The sequence below is a fragment of the Astatotilapia calliptera genome, chromosome 16 (assembly GCF_900246225.1).
Source record: "Astatotilapia calliptera chromosome 16, fAstCal1.2, whole genome shotgun sequence".
NCBI classification, from domain to species: Eukaryota; Metazoa; Chordata; class Actinopteri; order Cichliformes; family Cichlidae; genus Astatotilapia; species Astatotilapia calliptera.
The window spans coordinates 28,110,513-28,132,642 of record NC_039317.1 but is presented as its reverse complement, the minus strand read 5'-3'; the positions used below and the strand labels follow the sequence as shown (position 1 = coordinate 28,132,642).

General features: G+C 41.1%; 1 protein-coding gene across 1 annotated transcript; it reads right to left on the bottom strand.

Moving 5' to 3' along the window:
- Positions 1-1,867: 1,867 nt before the first annotated feature.
- Positions 1,868-20,235, bottom strand: LOC113007917 (actin-related protein 3-like). The gene is made up of 12 exons (XM_026144970.1): positions 19,982-20,235; positions 12,417-12,472; positions 12,128-12,252; positions 11,598-11,708; positions 11,290-11,385; positions 10,463-10,570; positions 8,956-9,099; positions 7,550-7,723; positions 6,860-6,952; positions 5,733-5,858; positions 4,162-4,245; positions 1,868-2,814 (listed from the first exon to the last, which is right to left on the bottom strand). Exons 1-12 carry the CDS (start codon positions 20,023-20,025, stop codon positions 2,719-2,721), a joined length of 1,257 nt encoding a protein of 418 aa, XP_026000755.1. The 5' UTR covers positions 20,026-20,235; the 3' UTR covers positions 1,868-2,718.
- Between the last annotated feature and the right edge of the window lie 1,895 nt (positions 20,236-22,130).

Genomic DNA, 22,130 nt, shown 5'->3' with positions numbered 1-22,130 from the left:
GCACTTTATCAGTGCGTCAGCAGCAGTTGGTTAAATGTCAGCTGTACAGGGTTGTGGAAAGTAAAAATCTAAATAACCAGCCCAAAGCCAACCAAATGAAAACATGGTGCTGGGAGTGCCTAGCCAAAGACAATGACCAGTTGCACTAACTAACTCCGCCTACCAGGAAACTGCAAGACAACACAAATCTTATGACCATAAGTGAGGACTGGGATGTAGCTGGACTGGTAAAACAAAAGCTTTGCCTTTTTTTCCATAACCCTCCAGTACAACGCCCACATTCCTGCTGATGCTCCACCAATCTGCCAGTCATCCAGCATCACTCACCATCAATCCACAACATTTAAACTCCTTTGCTCGGGGTAGCCTCACCCCCACAACCTACAGGAGACAGAACACCATTTTCCAGCAGAGAACCATAAATAGCCTCAGGCTTGAAGGTGCTGGCCTTCGAAACATTTCTGGTAAATGTCGCCCCCTGGTGGTGACTGTAAGTTTTACTTAGTTTGTGCAGAGGGTAAATACAACAAACACCTTTAAGATGTTCTTTTAAAATGAATAATTTAAATAAAATCTTTTGCTTTTTACTTTTTAAATGTATTTACTGAAAGTTATCTTCTCGTCATCAGGTATTGATAAATGTGTGCAGTGGGCTGCTGAGGCAGGCGTGTGATTTTTTTTTTTTTATAATCATCATGATCATCATGAAAGAAAAAGACAAAGAGTTACTTGGGTGTCCATCTTGTGGACTGATGAGGGATGTTGCACACAATCAATTTTTGATGCCGTTTCAGCGACTCCGTAATCCCTCTGCATACCCCCGGCAGGGGGCTCGTTGCCCTGTTGGGAATTCTTGCTGTGCAGGTCTGCAGGAGGCCAGAGTCTATTCCACCTAAAATTGGCTGATAGGAAGGATGTGTCAGTAGTCAATCTTGGAGGCAGCAGACTGCCACTGACAGACATTAACCACGTGTCACGTTTTATAAACTTTTATAAACTGCTGCAGTTTCCTCATCACGCGCCGCTCTGTGGGATTCGTGCTTGGAACAACTGCAGAGTGAACCTGACTTTTTCTGCCAAAGGAAGTTTTGAAGGTCAGAAGTTCAGAGCAATTTTTTTAAGGATATTTTCTGGGGTGTGATTTACTGAACTTTCTATTTCCTGATGTTTGATGGTAATAAAACCCTCAGACTCTGAGGTGGTTTGTTCTTATCATGAGAGTCATTACTTCTTATAGGCCTCAAAATGGAAAATCAGATCCTGGATTTTATGATCAGGTGAGGTCTTTACTTAATCTTTTGGCTTATAATAATTCCATTTCCATCTCTTTCCATCCTACCTGATGGGATGCTGCTGAACAGTCACTTTTAGGCTTTATTTTCTTCTTAGAAAAAGACTTGACACTTGGTCAAAGACTGACACCATCACTGATTCTCATATTGCCGCCTTCATTAGAGGTGCTAGGACATGGGGCATATATGTGGACTCCATTTACATATAGGGGATTTTCACATGTCACCCTCCCTAGTCCTCCCTTGCCCCCCATGTAAGATTTTATAGATCCACTACTGGATTTAAGGAACCTCACCTAGACCATCCTGGAGCTGAGCCTGGGGAGGGGCCTGTTTGGGCCCACAGATGGAAAGCCTTGGGGGACTGTTGCTAGTTGGATTGAGCAGTGATTGAAGGCGGGTGACTAAAAGACTCCAAAACCTGAGAAGACTGTGGTCAGTCGAGGGTTTGTTTCTATTACCACTCTATTTCGACCGATCTGGGATTAAAAATAGTTTAACATAGTCACCTCTTAATCTTGAGATGGATACTTGAGCTTTACTCTAATAAGGAGTCACAAAGACGACAGCGGGGCTTAGAAACAAATTTGAGCCTTTATTGGAATGTTGCATTAAATACACAAATCCCATTCTTTTCATAATTTGGTATTTAATAATAAAAAAAAAAAAAGACTTCTAGTCTAACAATACTGATCTGACAGTCATCCTTATTCAGTTTCACTTCTCTTTCCTGGAAACCTGACGTGGTCTGTGTGTGAAGAATGAGAGGGCAGACAGCGAGGACGCGGGGAATAAAAGAACAACGCCTACTCGAATTCAGTAAATACTGCGTATCAAAGCTGCACTGAGGATTAAAACAGTCTCTCGCTGGCACTGATATTCGTAACATTATTTCAACCCCTGATTTCCCCAAGTTTTACATATAAAAACTTTAGTATGAAATATAAACAAGCTCTTCCCAGGATGCAAACAGACAGGCAGATGCTGAAGCTGAAAGAAAAAAGGACAAAAATATGTTCTAAGCGTGATCTCAGAGAGTCACCAGATCTCGCCTGGGCTCGCGTTTTATTCGCATAAATAATGTTCTGGTGTCAGGAAAATACCATCCCACCAACATCCACCAACACCGTCATCATCATCGCCACTCAACAGATCCAGAAATTGTCTTAAAATCATTTTGGCTTACAGACTGTTTTCCCTCATTATGAAAAGAACAAAAAGAAAAGAAACAAGAAAACGGAAAAACATTCACAACACGTTTTCCAGCCCGTCTGTTTGGTCTGGGCTCTTTTTTTTTTTTTTCTTTCCTCCTTTTCCTGGATTCTTGCACACACCTCCACATGCCACCAAGCGCTGCCTAACATCACTGCCTCAGACCCACCCGCACCCCACCCCACCCTCCTACTGCCAGCAAAACTCCAGAAAGTTAGGACATGACTCCGAACACGGGGTTGTGGCGGCAGATGCTCGGCCCGATCTCTTCGTAGTCCTTTTTGGTGTGGCACACCTGGTAGAACTCCGGCTGAGGAAACACAAAACAGGAGCTTGTCAACATTTAAAATACTGCAAACAATCAGCAGCCAAAGATCTGAAACAGGAGGCGTGGTGGAAAACTAAACAGTTATCGCTGAAAACATGGATGAAACACGGTGCTGAACTCATGTGAAACATCCAGTAGCACAAAACACAAAGCTTCCAAGATCTAAAAGTAGCTTATCGTGACAAAAGTATGAGATTTTGGGGGCTTATTTCTATAACAGGGAAGTACAGAGAGTTGACAGGAAATGACACGGTGACCTGCTCAACCAGGCGAGTTATGGTACCGTCCATTCTCCTTTAACTGAAAAACCATTAGCCAACTCTATGGATGATCTTCGCAGACTGTAATAAATGACCATACCACTACTACTACTACTACTACTACTACTACTACTACTACATCTGCTGGAGCAAACATTTCCTAAATTTGGGATGAATAAAACTGTATTTTTATTCTCTTACACAACTGGAAATCTTTATGCAAACAGAAGTGTCGCCCCCTGCTGGTCATTATAAAGAATGCTGTTGTAATAACAATATAGCAGACGTGTAATAAATACACAGAGGCTGATGGAGGACTTTACTATGTTTGGCAGAAAGATTCAAACTTTTCAGGGAGAGATCAGAGTGCAAATTATTTTAAAGTTCAAAACTCAGGTTTCACTTTACAAACCTGAAAAGTACTTCCATCTTTTACATACAGTCTGTGGCTTTATCTTAGTTTAGTTTTTCTTTAATTAACTGTTTGAGGTTTGAACTGTACGTGTGCTGGAGTGGGTTTGAATTGGAGTGTATTTATTAAAAGCACGACTCCTTTGTGATGTTTGATTGATTGACTGATCGATATATTGGTTCTAAATTTAGACCAAACCGCGGGGGTAAACAGGGGTCGAGGTACAAACTCAAGATGTTTGCGATTATCCGACAAAACTTTCTTTAACTGTGAATCCTGAGACATGAAAAGGATTGTTATTCTTATCGGATTATTCGATTTTTAACATCAATTAGCCTTTGGTGAATCAGCTGTCAGACCTCCGCTCCCACTCACGTTTCCTGCTGATAAAATTATCCGCCTCACTCACACAAATAACTCATCAAGAGACAGGGGAGGAAAAAGAATAATGAAATGTCACAACCACCCACAGCACTCACTTCCACTCAGAGGGACTAAAAGAAACGACACAATAAATGAGGGCTTAACTAAAGTGCGTGTGGCCTTAAATGCCACACGGGAGCAAAGCCGACATGCGGGTGAATCTAAAAGCAGATTTCCTTCTCCTGCAATAAAGTTTAACCACATGATGATGATGATAACATGAGAAATACTTACAGTTGATGCTAACATTGATCCACCAAACCACACTGCGTATCTCTGCATGTGATGAGTGATGACCTGGACATCGATCGGTTTGGGCTGCGGAGGAAACACAGAGGAAAGATTATTTCAGAAGTTGAGAGAGCTACAGAGTGAATGCAGCCAGGGGAGGACTCTGTAGTAGTGACATTACAAGAATTAGTCACTTTGATCACCACAGATTATATTTGAAACCGTGCAACCGTGCACGAACCCTGACTGACAGTTTCTCAATGTTTTCAAAATCTAAATCAGTGTTTAAGACTTTGTTTTTGGAGCTTAATAAACCAAAGAAAGTGCCGCCTTATATTCAGACCTTTATGAATTAGCCAAAGTTACTAGTACTTAAAAGTTACTATACTTAAAAGTAACTGATGCTTTACTTGTGAATATTTTCACATTTACTGGGCTTTTCTGAGCAGAACAGGAATCCATCAATAACATACGGGTGTGGTTTCTACGGTGCGTCCACCACTAATCAACCCATGTAACAAATAAACCAGGTGATGACAACATCTACATACAACCTGTGATTGCTGGTGCCCCCTAGTGTGTCAACTATATCTTAATATAAATAAATGTGGGATAACGACATCGAGCAAGTGACATCAAACTGAAACAACTTCACAAAATCAAGGCCAAGAAGATCCTATCCTGTTTTCCTTGAATGTAATTGTAATTCCACCTTTTAATGAGAAATAGCTGTGAGGGTTCACAGGAGAGGAGAAGAACAGAGTCCAGCTGAGGCGGGGTGGATGGAGAAGAGAGTCAGGAGTACCTTGTCACAGATGAGTAAAAGGAAGAGTTTGCTGATCTGATATCTCTCTAATCCTGACTCACAAAGCCTGATCCCACCAGCTGTCCAGGACGGTGCAAAATTATACTTAACAAGTTTGCAACCGTGTGGCCTGGAAGGGTTTCAGTGTAAAGACGTTAAAATTAGGGACGGATCGCTCTGATATCAGCACATTTATTCACTTAAGTGTAGACTGTGGTCACGTGAGCTGGCATGACTGAAAAACTCCATTTCCAACAGTTATTGGAAAGCTTTTAGTACAGTAAGAGAAACCTGAATCAACAGTTAGGAGGTTGGTATTACTTAAAACTTAAAAGTTTATCTGCATGTGATTTAAATAAGTGTTTCAAGAAGGTTCTGGACATTTCTGCTAAACCTGAACCTGCTCCTGCTCTACTTACGCACACCGAGGAGATTTATTCTGAGGTTCAGAACATTCTGGTCCGCCTTAAATTAGCTGCAGTCGCTGCTTGCTGCTCCTCTACCGTCTGAGGTAGATTTACAGCTGCAGGTCCGCTCGTAACGAATCACCTTTATGACCTGAGCATCTATGGAGCTATAAAAAACTGTGCCCTGCATACCTGAGCCTGAAATATTTCTAATCTTTTTAAGCCTCATTAGATTTTTATAGGGAGAAATTTGCTGTTGAAATCAGTTCATCTACTTTCAATAAACCTGTGTGCCGTTTTGTAATTCAGCTGATTGAGAACTATCGATCCGTGCCCAGTGTAAATTCATTTTTTCTGCTCACCTTGAGCTTGCCTCCGCTCAGCTCCTCACTCATCTTCAGGCGGGCATCGACCGTCCTCTTCAAGTCTCTCTGCAGACGGCGCCCAAAGTCCCTGAACATGGTGGAGCCTCCCGACAGGACGACGTTCTGTGGAAGAAAAAGGACGCCGCTATTACAGAGCTACGAAAAATCACACAAACGCTTAACACCAGTGACCTGCAGCCGACCAGCGGCCTGTATGACTCTTACAAACTAAACTCAAAATGCATTAAAACCCAACAAATGATCACGTCACATGATTTTGTTTTAATAAAAGCTTTAAAAAAGAAAAAAGAAAAAAAACATTTCAAGACTTGTGATTCTTACTTTTTCACTCCTGTCTCTTTCAAACTAAACAAACATTCCCATGAGACCCTTAAAAAGACTGAGTAATACTGGCTTTCTAAGAGATATACCTGTACTCATGCCAATGTTGATATTTAAAGATTAAACATGGATATGGTGTTAATGAAGACGATGATCCTATAAACAGTTGCGTAACTGAACTTTTTGGAAACTCTCCACCTTAATTTACGTCATTTTAGAGCGATTTACCAAAAAGAAAACACACACATGCTGAACAAAGATGATTTTTACTAATAAAAAAATAAACAATCACACTGTTGCTCAATTTTCTATAAATATACAAGAAACTATTTATTGGATAATTTTTTGGCTATGATAAAATGGAGTGAAAATGTAATGTGACAGCTGTGAGTCTGCTAAAGCTGTGCCGTGCTCCTGTTACCTCGATGGTTTGGTGCCAAATGGTCGTGTTAAGTCTGTCTTTTTCCCACTATGGGGTTGGGATAATATCAAACATGTTTTATTCCATGGGCTCATGAAAACAGTCGAGCTCAGCATGGTGAACACCATCTGTTCTGTCAGCCAGTGTCATGTCCACCTGTTGTAATCTTTTTATTTTGACCTGTTTTTTTTGTTGTTGTTGTTGTTGTTGTTTTTTTTTTACCTGAACAATCCATCAAACGCACAAACAGGAGCGTGTGCTTCAGTTCTCCCCCCAACAGCAGCATGATGTGAATAAGTCTTACAAAAATGCAGATTTTTTCACTCTTTGAGATGTTTGGTCTTCATGCGTGTCAGCTCACCTTATAGAGAGGACGCCTGACATCGATGGGGCAGTTCTGGATGACCTCGTCCACCACCTCGGAGATGGGCTGGGTGAAGTCCGGGTTGGCAAACTAGGAGGAAGAAACAAGGTTGACATGTCGTCGGGTGCAGCGTGGAGGTAGATACTAAATGTAGCCTTCAAACAGCAAAGTATAAAACAAAGATGTGCAGTTAATTACCACGGGTGGTTCACTGAGGTAACAGCAGAGCCACCTAATCAGCATTTATGAGCAGCAGAAAACATTCACAAGCCACCCTAATTCAGCCATAACAAAATATCAGAGCTTTGTGCATGCCTAATAATGTCGTGGGACTGGGGGCGTGTGTTCATTTGTTTAATTTTTGGGCTCTTTAATAGTTTATCCAGCAGAACACCTCAGACTTGTTTCTTTACAGTCCTGCAAGTTTGCAGCAGAGCAGCATAACAGCAGGACACACACTGGTTTCCCCACAGCTTTGTGTGTCAAACTAGCTGCTTACTAACTTGCAAAGTAAAGTAAACAAACTCACAAATTCCCTTTAATTTAACATTTTGTCTTTAAGTGCATGTGTAAACAATCCTGATAAACTCCTATATTGACACCACAATTTCCCACATGTCTCAGCACCCAATTGCGACAAACAGCAGGTCAAATTTGCGTTTCATGATTTGCACGGCACAGACAGACCTCTGGGTGGAAGAAGATCTCGGGTCCCAGGAAGCGCTCGTAGCCCACGTCGATGGTGAACTCCTTCTTGCTAATTGCGTTGATGCCGGTGTACTGCTTGATCCACTTGGAGCCGTCCGTGTCGTATTTCTGGAACTCTTTGACTAGATCCGGGCACACGTAGCTGAACCGCTCCTGGTGGTCAGAGCAACAGGAAAAAGTTGTGTTATATCAGGTCACAGAAAGCAGAATCTGCCAACTTAATCATCGCGGCTCTATTTGTGTCACAGCTTCTATTATCATGGGTTGTAATGCCGGAGTGATAGGAACATTAGGCACCGACACATTTGAATCGTGCAGCACTAACAGCGCCCCATACTCATTATTTTGATTTGCAGGGACTGGGGTACACTGTGCCAGCACACCAGGAGGCACCGGAATTAACATTTCCAGACACGATAGGCAATATGCACGACAGACAGTGCTAATGTTAATTATTTCAGTTCACTTCATTTCTTGTTTTCTGTTTCGGGGTAATGAAGAATGGCCCCTGACATCCAGAACAAAGTCCTGGATAACAAGCTGTTTAATAAACATGGAGGAAACATGGAGAAATGGGGCAAATCAAGAAAATATAGTGACTGACAGAGGGAGGAAAAATAAAAGAAAGAGCATTAACATAAAAGTCACATCAATCCGTGACCGGGAAAGTTAATTAATTGGAGGAAAAAATAATGAATTCTTGAGACACAAATTTAGCTGCAAAAAACAGAGAAAATATTGAAGTGTGCCGTCTGTGTCCCACAAGGAATCGTCTCAGGCTGAGTTTCAGGGAAACTGTGTGTGAAGGACGCCTGCTGCCTGAGACAGACTGATGGCGCCACCTGCTGTCACTGTGAGATAAATGCAGTGCAGTCCCACTTTGTTCCCTGATTTAAAAAATAATTCAGCGGAGTCCGGTGCTGTCACTGCAGCAAACGGAGCTCGAGTGCCCCGGCTCTTTTTCAGCTGAAGCATTTTAATCTAAGGAGTGAAATTAGTCTCATACTGTTGTTTTTTTTTTTTTTTTTAAACAGCGTTCAGCTTCTGTTGTGCACAGAAACAGAAAATTCGGGCTATACAGATATAACACTGCCGATCCTTTTACACTAAAACACAATATTGCATTTGAATGCTGCAGTTTGTCTTTGTTGTAGCTATTCAGCAGTATGACAATGATATTTTAATGACTGTCAGTAGAACATTCTTCAATAACATTATCACCACACTGAGCGTGTTGTTGTGTGTGAGAGCAAAGAGAGAGCAAGGGGATGCTTTCAGCCTCTACAGCCACAGGAGACCAACATGTTGCATGCCACTGCTGACACATTGAATAACTATAATAACAGCCTCCCCCGCAGAGGCGGCGGTGGGAGCTGGAGCTGTACCTTCACTGCCTTGGCCGTCTCCAGCGACTGCTCCGGCGGGATGCCGATCTCTCTCTCCCTCAGGAGCTGCTGGGTGAAGTAGGTGATGTCTCGCCCTGCGATGGGAATGTGCTTTATACAGCTGCCAATTACATAACCTTCAGCCTAAGAGAAAGAGACAGGTGGAGAAAGAAAGACAGAGGATGTCATACAATCTGCAACCAAACAGAGATTCCAGCGGCTAAAGCTGGATGTGTTTTTCCATCACATCTGCGAGGCCCCACGGAGACGTGAGCGTGCTCAGCAGACTCGCTGATTCAGCCTCAGAACGAATTCTGCAAGCACATTTCCTCAAACTGAGTAATTTCTTCCAGCCTCCGAGACACTCTGCCCTACTTTTTAAAATCGGCACTATCCGGTTACTCAGCAAAATGGAAAAATATATAAACACTGCACACGGTCTATAAGACTTCAAAGAAACATACACTGCTGCTCTGCATCACAGGTAAATGAAAGCCATCTGTTTTTATTAACAGTTACAAATGACCATAATGAAAACAGCAATCAATTAAAACGCTGTAGAAATAATTGATTAAAATTAGCACAGGAGCATTTTTTAATGAACAAAAACAGTGTACTTGCTTCCTGTACACATGACATTAAACTCCATTTAACTCCTAAAGCACACACTAGAAAACATTTGGTTTGGTTAGTCATTGAACCAGGAAGTAGATGCATGTGAGTGGTTAGTTTCTCCAAAGGTTTAAAAACTCATTTCCGAAACTGTTTGCTTTTTTAAGATACCAGATTAAATTCTGGACTTTTGTTTTCTGATTTATATTAGAAACTCGACATTTCACGTCTCATATACACATCAAGATGGATCGTTTCAATAAAAGAGGTTCTGCAATAAGGTAGTAGTGCACACTGAAGGCAGAAAGGGGAAAAAAACAGTTAAGGAGCCTGGTGAAAAGGGGAAAACAGGGAAAAGCTATGAGGAAATGCAAAAAAATATGTTTAATTTTCACATAAACAGTAAATTACAGAACAAAAAAAATGATAAAAGGTACATTTATAAGAAAAGAGCAGCGCTTTCAGGCACGACTTCAGTAATGAAAGCCACATGTCGAAACACACCAATCATATAAACTCGGTCTATAAACAAAAGTGTTGCTGGTTCTTCGTGCACATTGGAAGTTATACTAGAACTCTGCTCTGTTCCCATTTTACCTTCACTGAGCAAAAAAGAAACACCAGACCCTCCACTGCTCGATTTTTAAATGTTTTTTAAATGATTGTCTTTACTTCAAATGAACTGAGGTGGGTAAACAGATCAGAAATGAATCAGAAATGTTTTAATTTTAAGCTTTCAAACCATCACTTTCATTTCATGTTTCACAAAACATTTCTCGGTTGCCTTGTCGATTCTTCCCCTCTGAAACTTTCTATTTTCTTCTAATGAACAGAAAACAAAAATAAGTGCAGCTCAGGGATGAGTGTCCTTCAATGGCGTGATCTGTATACTCACCACAGGGATGACGTGGGTGACGCCGTCTCCGCTGTCGATGACGGTACCCGTCAGCGTCCTCTCCCCGACCTGTCTGGATGTCCAGGAGGCAGCTAGAGCGAGCACAGCCTGTCGCGCACACATACACACGGGAATGTCACACACTTCACAGTATGTTCACACTTCAGCAGTGCTAGTGATCGTGACACACTGCTGTGAACTAAACATGGTCACATGATCACATGATATGAAAAGTTATTCAAAACAGACATGCTATAACTGAACCTTTCAAATTCCTCCATATACAATCATATTCTGTTCACACACGGAGGCTCGTTTGTGTCTTTATAATAGAACATACAAAACAAACGCTACATTAAAAGTATTTTAAGTAAAATCCATTTCAGAATCTCAAGTTTTGCTTTATGTTGAACTGAATCTCACACTGAGATATCAGTATCAGTATGGGCGCGTCACACAGGAACAGATACCTGCTAATTAGTGCAAATAAAACTCCAGAATTTCACTCAGTAATCTGAAGCACAGACTTTTTATACGGTCTGTTAGTACAATTAACCCCACAGCGGCCTTTTTGTTGATGAATAACATCATTAAAAATGTTCCAAATGGTTCCAACAGCACACAGAGGCCAACTAGCTGACAGCTACCAGCTAGAGCCACCTGCCCTATAAAGTTTCCAGGACCCTATTATTGCAAACTTTACACTCCTATATAAAGTTACCCCCTGTGCAGTTGAATTAATTCTAGTCTTCACTGCAAAATAAAGACACAAACATGCCTCCACAGTTAAACAAACAAACTAGAGCTCTAGGGTAAGGGAGCCTGACCTGCACAGCGATGTAGAGCCCCGGTACGTTGAAGGACTCGAACATGATCTCGGCAGTGTACTCTCGGTTTTCTGGTGTGTTCAGTGGAGGCTCCGTCTGCAAACACAGGATGTGGTACAGTTAGACTCAAGTCTGGACCTAACAGTAAAACTCTGCAGATCAAAAACACTAACACAGATCTACAAATACTCAAACATATTCATGGCAGAGCATTAAATTCATTTATCTTTATCTTTCTAAGAAGTGACTGTTGCAGTTAAACTGAATGTTTAACATCACTGGAGAGGCCCTGTGTTTAAGACTCTTACCAACAGGAAGTAGTGGTCCTCAGGTTCGGCCCTCAGGTACTTAAAGATGATCTGCTCCATGAAGCGCTCCATTAGATCCCAGTCCTCCACAATGCCGTGACGGATGGGCCACTGTTGCAACAAAGCTCAGTTTAATGAGTGACATTAGTGACTTTACAGAAACCTATTCTGGGAAGCTAAAGATGGCAGCTCTCCTTCCTCAGCCTCCAAACACTCAACAGCTGAACCCTCAGCAAAGTCACAGACCATCCACTAAATTTAGATACTCCTACAGTCTCATCTATCCCACTTTTTAGCTCTGGGAGTCCAGCTCAGCCTGCAGTTCTCACAAATTAAAAATAGAAGGGAGCGCTGCCTGAGTCTGCCTCTTCACAAGCTGTTAGTCTGTCTCGGGTACAGAGAAACATCTACACAATGCACCCCAAAACCAAGTAGCCCAGCTTGAGCCTTGATAAAATATCCAATCTCTCCTTGTTTAGATGAAATTCACATCGACCGGGATTCTCTGTATTCCTCTAAAGGTCTCGTACCTTAGTGGAATACGTGGGTTTGTCTATGGCTTCATCTCCGATGTAGAAGTCCAAATCATCCACCCCCTTCATCATCCTACGCTGGGCCTGGTCCCCGACCTTGGCCGACTCTTTGATGGCGATACCTGACAAGAAAAGAGAGAATTAAACAGAGAAAGAAAATAAACTGATAAAATCTGGTGCATTTTATGACTAAAGACATTAGAAAAGTGGAATAATGTTAATGTCAAACATTTGCAGAGGCCCGTTGGCGGAATTGGTTTAAATACGTAGGATGCAAAATACTCACATGATGGAATGATGAACTGTGGCTCTGTGTTCCCTGCATACCCCAGTTTGGTGTAACTGCAACAGACAACAATCAGTTTCACTACAGGGAAACAGGCTGCACGTCATGGACATCGAGTCTGTTGGAACTGCATTTGTATGCGAGGCCTTTTCCTTCAGTAAAGATTATTTCTGGCCCTATCGTTTTGATCAATGGCGTCACTGTCCCTCAGGCGCACTGGGTGGGTGCCAAAAGCAGCAGCGACTCTGGGGATTGCTAATGGGAGCCCCCTGAAAGAGCCATTCATGCTGTATTGGTCAACTATGTTCGTCTATGTTTGTCAAGGAAATCAAGCGTCTTTCATATAACTCGGGCAGCTGCATTTGCAGCGTTGCTGCAGTACGAGAGAATCTGTAAGCATGATAAATGACTTAAGATGTTTAAGATTTAAGAATGGCTGATCCTGAGAGAGCACACCTTCAGATTTAACATCAAAGAACTGAGTTTACAACTGTCTCTCCTCTGTTTGAACAATGTTTCGCAGGCACATGTGAACCAGATGTGATCCCGGCTCAGGGCTCCTGTACTTCCTGCACACAAGGCCCGAGGGACCGATAGAGGACCCTGCTGACGAATGCCAGAGCACCGCGGGCAAAACAAACCACATCCTGGTCACAACAGTGGCTGCTTTGAATTCATCTTTGCAAAACGAGGAGCCGGAAGGACATCAGCAGTATCTCAAAGACGCTGAAGTTATGGCACAACAAATGTGCTAAAAATACGACTCAAATACCAACTTTAAAGATAAGATTCATATGAGGCTGCTCGCTTTTGATCTTCTTCATAAGAAATCAGGAACAAATATTATTAAAATATAAAAAATATTTAAATGTAAATAAACATTTAACTAAATGCTAATCAGATGATACCCACCTATATTTACCTACGAGACCAGTTTACATTAATAAATTAGTTTAACTACAGACACCTCTTACAGACATAATGGCCTAATTTTCTACTTCTAAACACCATTGCTAATCATACTGACTCTGGATGGCATGACCTTGGAATCCAGCAATACTGTGAGGAATCTTTTAGTCATTTTGGACCAGTATATGTTCTTCAATGTGTAGATTAATTAAAAATGTAGGACTGCTTTCTTTCATTTGATGATTATTGTTAGAAAAATTAGAAACATCCCCGTCTCAGAGTGATGTTGAAAAATTAGTTTATGTACTTTTTACTTCTAGACTGGAATTCATTCATTCAAACTCTTAAAGACCTCACAGTATCTTATTATCGTAACAGAGCATTTCTCTCTCAGACTGCTGTCTTACTTCTACAGTTTCCAAAAGTAAAATGGGAACTTGCTAAAACAGCCCGAAGCTTATGGCTGCCCCTCTCTGAGCCTGGTTCTATCTGAGGTTTTGTGCTCTTCGTGAAGTTCATCCTCCCCACAGTCACCAGAAGCTACTCACAGCCGATCATCTGATTGTACCGTCTATACCTTACAATATAAAACACCTTTAAGCAACTGTTGTTCTGAACTATGGCTATAAAAATAAAAATTGAACTGTGAACAAAATATGTTCAATGATGTCATCACTTCTCCTCCCATATTTTCTAAATTTTTTCACCTACAGATGAATTCATTAGATTTGTTTGACCTCAAGCTGCTGTAATATTTCACTGAAACTCCTTAAAATGAGACGATGAACCTCAGGAGATTTATCCAGGAACAAACATCTATTTAGAATATTTACCCTGTAAGACAGTTATGATGGCTTTTGAGTTTCCTTTCCAATCACAGGTTTCTTTTTCCTGCACAGCACCTTCTGATGCACAGGAAACGCTGCAGTTTGTGTAGAGTAAATACAGACAGGAAGCAGAGATGTACGATTAAGAAGAAACCGGCTGGGATGGTGAACATAGAAATAAAAAAAACCGCTTTTAACTGCTTGTTTTGTCTGATCTCATTGCCAAAGCCTGTGAGAAAACATCAGCTTTTACATAAAAATAACTAAATCGTCCTGATAACTTGTGAAAAATGTGCAAGAAAAATGTAAAAAATAAAAATCCCCGTTAGAAAGCCCACATGTTCTGCAGATCTACGCATGTCTGTGTAGCTGGGAGACAAAAAGGGAAACTCTGCTTCACAGCTAGGCAGATGTGCTCCACCATCTGATTTATGTTTCTGGGGTCAAATAAAGTTAAAGTCCTCTGACAGCAAGAGGTACGAGCTGACAGGCAAGAGTGAAAACACCACCCAGTTCTCTCTTTTCCGCTTCAGCTCAACAACTTTTGGTTATACGGTAAAATCTTATCTGGCATCTTCACACTTTATCTGTACAGCACATTGAAATATTAACAGAGCTCTGGCCAGCACAGATTTTTATTTGTTTTAAGGTGCAGCCAGAAAAAAACAGCACAGCAGAAACTCGGAGGGAAACCCACCAAACCTGTGCTCCTGGAGCCTGGAGACCTACTGTATGATGTCACCATGTCTGCTGTGTCTCTTTTTACTGAATTGTCAGGTGAGACTCAGCACACTCAATATTTTTACTTAACATGAGCTCAGATTTTTGTACTTTAGACACTCACAGCGACAAACTGAGGCAGCGTTATTAAGAGACCATGCAGCTTATCGCATGAATTTTGGTTTAGTCAAAGTTATTTTAAGCCACACAGAACAGATAACTGCACCCACCAGCCACAGCATTAAAACCACAGCCTGAAACTGAGGGCTGCTTTGCAGACAGCTTCACCTGCACCAACAGCACACAAAGCTAGCAACGAGTTTCTCGGCTGGTGGAGCCCAAACAGAGAAGAAGTGTGAACAGGCGCGGTGAACGCACAGTTTCTTTCTTCGTGATGAAATGTAAGTGTGGTGCTTTCAGTTTGTTTTACATCCTAAATGGCTCCTTTCACAAAAAAAAAAAAAAAAAACATAACAATGAATGAAAATTTCAAAATATATTTTTTGCCTTTATTGCATTGTGAAAGTTTATCTCAAAGTCAAAAACAGTGACGTGAGTCTGTGGGAAATCACCTCATGTGAGCTATGACCTCAGTGAATTTGAATCTATAAATAGGATGTTTGTGTTGTAAATTAGAATCATCAGGGTCACAAAGGATGATAAAGCAGGATTTGATTTACCGTGTCGTTGTGAGTGAGCAGCATCCCTCTGGACCTCAGTCAGGCCAAGAAGGAGCAGCAGAAACGCTCATGGAAAGCACTGCTGACATATGAGTGACTGTGAATCAGGCAGCAATGTATCCCATAGCTGCTATGACATCACCCACTGACATCCCGTTACGAAAACTTGAGCTAAGCAGTTTCGTCGTCACCATCTTGGTGTTTTAACATTGGACATGACGTCACAACAGTCACTAGTCAGGCAAGTGTTTACAGAGGTCTTCAGACTTTTCTAGGACTGGAAGTCCTTTTGCAAACACATTTCTCGCCCCCTAGTGGCCATTAAAAAGTGATCGTTTAAGATACCTGGAAGCTAGGTTCATCTTTTCCAGAGTGTATGCTTCAGACAGCGAGAGGAGAAGGCAAACGGTCTTCAGCAATGCAGTAAATTTGAATATCATTCATTACTTTTTGTGTGCTTACAGTGATAATATTTAACTGACACAAAATCCCAAGGGTCGCCATTTGGAAAGCACTGGAGCTGTTTGTCTCTGAGGAAACCTTAAAGATTTATGCTGCTTGATTAAGGAAAAGAGTGAGCTGACAAAAGTTGCCATAAAAAATGTTGTGCAACTTAATTTCCTTCATCAGTGCGTAATTAGTCACATTCATGTTGTTAAAGTCACAGCTACAGAGTTATTAATGATGATGATCTGACACATGCTACAAGTGATGGCTTCAAACTTTGAATGGTAAACAGACTCTGTTAATACTGCATTTCTCTAGTTTTTCAAGCACTCAAAGCACTTTATGATACGAGTAACACTCACACAAACATTATTCTGCGACACAAAGAGCTGTTTAAAACTATAAGTGTGTGAATAAACACTAGAAAACTAAACTTCTGAGAAAAATGAGAACCAATAAAACCACTAACCTGATCCACCTCCTAAACCTCAACTTCCCATTTATTTAAAGAAAATAAACTTTTAAAATTTCATCACAAAAATGACCACGATTCAGGGTTTTATTGCCTTGGACACAGCTAAAAATGAAAAACCCTGTGCTGGCAATCGTAAAAACAAACAGCTGTATCACATGTGTAACAACAACAGTCCTCTGAAAACCTTCATTCCACAGAGCCGTCCTAGCTTGCCTACTTTGACCTGCCCGGACACGCTTTTAAATTTAAAAAAAAAGAAAGAAAAAAGCACGTCACCCAGCACGACAGCGGACACATCGTTGCACAGGACAACACGAGCTGCAGGTTTTATGCTGCCTTTAGCTAAATTATCCTTTATTTTTATTGGAAAACACAGTTTTTAAGTCCAGCATGAGCTTTATTTATGACACCGCTGAACTCATGTCAGGAGACCCCCACAGGTTGCTTCAGACAGAAGACTCCACCCAAACTTCAGCTGCAACACCTGCGATTGTTTTTTTTTAAGGAAGCTTTGGTGTCCAAAAAAACCAAAAAACAAGTATGACTGTGACTGAGCTTCTTTCAGTCTAATCTGATAATATCATCTTGGCCACTCAGAGGCCTGATGATGTGTAAAAGGATGTGAAGCGGTCACTGTATTAGTCAGAGGCAGCTGCTGAGCCCCATCAGAGCTGTAAAACATCTGCCCACAGCTGGCACTGTGTGCCTCCGCCGCAAAGTTTCTACTTGGAAAAATAGAAAACTCTTCTTTCTTCTGGTCAGAGGTTTGCATGGGTATAAAAGTGGAACCTGAGGGTTATTATGAAGCAGTCTGCTCGCTGAGGAGAAATTAGCTCACAGATTTCGCTGCAGTAGATTGGTTAACAACCTGAGGGGATAGGCAGGCTGCTGATACGAGCTGTATACACTGTGACGAGTTCAAGCCTCCACATGCAAGCAATGCATGGCACGTTTAGCCCAGATTAACAGAGCAAGCACACCTATCACACCGGCACCACCTTTTAGCCAGGGCTGCAGGTAGTTAGGATAAAAAAAACACCTCCCTCTGTTTGTTACTGTTCACGTTCTTGCAGTGTTTGAGCCTCTGAAAATGGCTGCACAGTCAATTTTAATATTTCAAACAAGCCATTACATAAAGCTGCACTCCTATCACGACTCAGTTGGTGCATTTTGAATGCACTGTGGTGCCCACCAAAGATCTTTTAACCTTTCACCAGTTTGTAATCATTTTCTTTTCACATTTAGATTAATTTTGTTCATCAAATGACCAGAAACATTAGATCAACTGTTCTTGTGTGTATAATCACACACACAAGATGCTTCCAACAACCAAAACCTTCACCTCAGAAAACCATCCTAATTTCTTTTTTTATTTCCCCCCCTAAACACTTTTGTGTATTTTTTCTATCACCTTTAACTGTAAACCTGCAGCATGTCCTAAACAGGAATATTAAAGAACATCTGCCCTTAAATGCATCATGCAGCATTTATGAAGCAGCATTATGGAAATGATGTCAGCTGTAATGTTGTAAACATGTTTTTAGGGCACAAAAAAACCAAAGGTTTAAAAATATAATTCACAGAAAGACTTTTTAACGCCTTCCTTCCTCATTCATAAAAAAGAAAACAGTCCTGCTCATCTTTACAACTCATCGCGTGGTTCAATCATTAAAAACAATCCTTTCATTTATAGTTTTTGCAGCGTGTGAAAGGGGCAGCAGTTCCAAGGGAGTTAATGCAATAATTTCTTCAGATTTGTAGAACTTTCAGCACATCCTGACTGCTTCATTTCACATGAACTGGAGTGGCAACAGTAACAATGTTTTTAATAAAAACTTTCTCCAAAGTGTCCTTTCAGGGTGGCCATGCACATGAGTATGACTTCAGCTTGAGTAAAAAGGCTACATTTTTCTCACAGTCTTGGTGATTTTCCTTCTGTGAAGAGCCAGCATTTATTTGGTGGATGTCAACATTTTTTATAGCAGGAAAAAACCCTGAAGTTGTTTTACTGTCCAAATACTTATGGACTGACCTCATTTCCCCCCCAAAGTCCCCAAAAGGGAACAGTACAGCTGAACAATATCTTTCAGAATCATCCCTTTCCAAAACTTCAGCTAATTGTTAACATTTTATTTTATTTCCAATTACCTATGAGCCTGGAAAATGACAAAACATTCTCATATCCCACAAGACTAAAATAAATTTGACCATGTTTCAATACTGACTCTAACTCTTTCCTTCCTCCTTCATAGAAAAGGAAACAGCATTTTTCAAATGTCATGCATGGTTTAATGCATCATCTAACAGAAAGTCTGCACCCAAAATTAGGCTGTTGACACCTAACACAGCATTTCCATTAAAACCACGCATACAAAATCATTTCCATCATGGCAGCGTTGAGCTACAAATTCACAAAAAAAAACTGTGTCGCTGTCCAAATATTTATAGACATGGCTGTAATACTTAGATAGCATGTGAGAAAAATCTGTTAGCTTCAACCAAATTAAAAAAATAAATAAATAAATCAGAGAGTGATTGCAGGATAGGGGAGAAAGGTGTGTTTTGTTCTGTTGTAGCTAGTTATTGTGTAAAGTAAAAATGACAGTGATTTGGTGGTGATTAAAATACGTTCAGAATTTGCAAATTAATGATTCATCTCATAATGGATGACAGACTGCTCTCCTCTACATAACCTGGCTTTATAAGTTAAAAGTATCGGCATTAATATTTGCAAAGCTAGCCCTGTATTTACTTTATGGGATTGATACCAAAATTCCAAGAGCATTGCACAGCAGTACTCTGATCAATGCAAGGAGCTGCAGGAGGAGCTCAGATTGTCTTTCTCTGTTTTTTTCCCCTCTGTCCTCTAACACAACATCCGATGCCAAAGTTTTAGATGTTTTTATCTGCGAAATCAAGTCGTTATGAGAAGAATCGTCGGACCGGTAAAAGAGGCGAAATTAGAGAAGTTAATAAAAAAAAAACCACGCTCGGATGCCGAGAGACGACCATATATGGACTAAAAAACGTGAATGAGGAAGTGTAGGCTGTGTAGGAAGTAGTACCGCGCATGCTCAATCCCAAATTAGTGAGCAAAGAGATTTATGAATTACACTCGTTTTTACAATCTTTTTTTTTTTTTTTTAAAGTGGGAGCAAACACAAGCAAAGAAAATGTTATCTTATTAGCATCAGATATTATCATGAGAGCGGAGGTGCAGATTTTCCAGCTCCAGATGAATGAGGGGAACCCTTCCTGCCTCAGGTCTGCACCAGAAAACACCACCTGAGCGGCAGGAAGGAGAACCAGAACCGGAAGGCGTTTAAACTAACCCTGAAGCTCCCGATAATAAGCAGTAATAAGTCGCTGTTAGCATGTTCGCTCGCTGCCCAGCTGTGAGTGTACACAGACACACACCCATGGCTGCTGCCCCTGCTGACACTGACAGCCCCCTCAGCCCCCGGGCTGCCCGTCTGCCTGCACGGCGGTCCGAACTAAACAGCTTACCCAGTGCCGCAGTCGACAACACACGCCGGTAACCGTCCAGCCATCTCTGCCCCCCGGGTCTCTGGCGCGCTACGAAACCGTTAAGATATGACGGAAAGCTGGCTGTGTCGGCTGGAGGATCTGGCTGGCCGTCCACAGGCGGAACCCTAAGCCCCGCACACTGCCGTTTTCCACTTCCGCACTCGGCTTCTGGCAGGCAGGGAGAGGCAAGATGGCGGAGGCCGGGCAGAGCGACGCAGGCAGGGACGCGGAGCTGTCAATCACCGAGATAGGGCGGGGCCACAGTGTGGCGGACCAAAAGTGCCAAAATCAATCAGCAATCAATCAAAAAATAAAATAAAATAAAATGAATGAATTATGTTTAAGGGAATTTTAAAAATAAAATTGCGAGTAACAAATGAAAACTAATATTTCTATGAACCTAAAATTTACTTAGTTAAAAAAGGTAAAGTTAACTTATTTTAAGGTTTTATACATATAAATATATATAGCCAGGTTTGAAAAAAAAAACTGAAATTAAAGTTGCAAAAAAGCTATAAAAATTTCAAAATTAAAAGAGAAAACAAAAAAAAAATTTTCTCATCAATAAAAGAATATTTACTGCATCAGTTTGTCTTCATTTTATCTGAAACACACAAGGATCAAATCTCTGACTTTATTTTGGGGATATTGTCCTTAAATATAACTAAAGCTTTCACACAGGAGTCATAATTGATATGAAATAGAAATAAATACCTTGGACTGAAATGTCATATTTGATTCCACCACTGAGCTTTCTTTTTTCCAAAATAGTGTGTATATAGTAAAATATCAATAATGTCACTCCTGTTACGTTTGTACCATCAAACTGAAATGAGACTAGTGTCAGCAGCTACACTAGCAAACTGTTTTACTAGCTAAACTTAGCATCATTGTTGTCTATGGGACTCAGTTCACAGTACATGATTGCCTTTAAGTGTTGCTCCACAGCTTATAAATAAAGTGTTGTTATCACATTCATAAGTGTCTCCGTCTGCATTTGCATCCGTTTTCCTGATTCGGCCGTGACAAGTTCCTCCCAACCTCTCTCTCACACCGAGTCAGGCTCTGACTGACGAGAAGTTTAAAGTGTTGCTCGAGAATCTTCCTCCAGGATATCCACTAACCGCCCGCTCCCTCCATCACTCCGAGGACAAGGATGGCCGGGAGGCTTACGGACACTACGTCAGCGAGCCGTGGTGTCAGGTGGGCTTCTCTGTTCCTTTTTCACTTATAAAAACAAGAAAAATGAAGGAAACCAATGAACAGATGCCCAAGAAGCTGTTTAAAGTTATACATTCAGGCACAGTCGGTATAATTAAAGTCATGACTGTTTGCATAATCAGCAGGAAACACTTTGAGTCCATTCCAGCTCCTTTGGTGCAACTCAAAGTGACGACAGGTAACCTGGATACCTGCAGCTCATTCAGGTCGTCCAGCTGAAGGTTTCCTGTGTCTGACATAGTGCAGCAGATCTACTCCAGCCTGACTCTTTTTTCTACGTTATCTTTAAATTCCACCAAATACTTAGATGTTATTGTTTAAGTAAAACCAGTGAGCGTACTTGAAAAAAGCGTGGTTGTTACACACGTTCTGTTACTGAACTCTTTCAATTTCTATTTCAAATGTAATAAAGCAAATAAAATGGCATAAATTGGCTTGTTTCTCTCGGCTCTTCCGGCTTCCGGCTCTTTTTAGAGAACCGGCTCTTTTGGCTCGGCTCACTAAAAAGAGCCGGATCTTTCGGCTCCTAACCGGCTCTTCAGGTTGTTTTGTTGCTTTAATTAATTTATTATCAATAAAAATATGAAATTATGCACAAAAGGAATTACTAATGTAAAAAACATCGTGGTTTTATTTATCTATGTTTACATATAAATATATACGGTGGCCCCTCGTAAAAAAAAAAATGTGCGTCGATGCGTCATCACTTTCAAAACAGACATGGCGGCAGTGAGTAGCGGCAAAATGAGTGAGGCAGCCACAGTTGACTTAAATCACTCCACCCGAACACACAGTTCTACATTATGGGGATATTTTAACAGAAAAGGAAGTGATTCAGTCGTTTGCCGGCTTTGTAAGGTGGAAATGGCCTATCATAAAAGCACGACGGCTATGCACCAGCACCTCA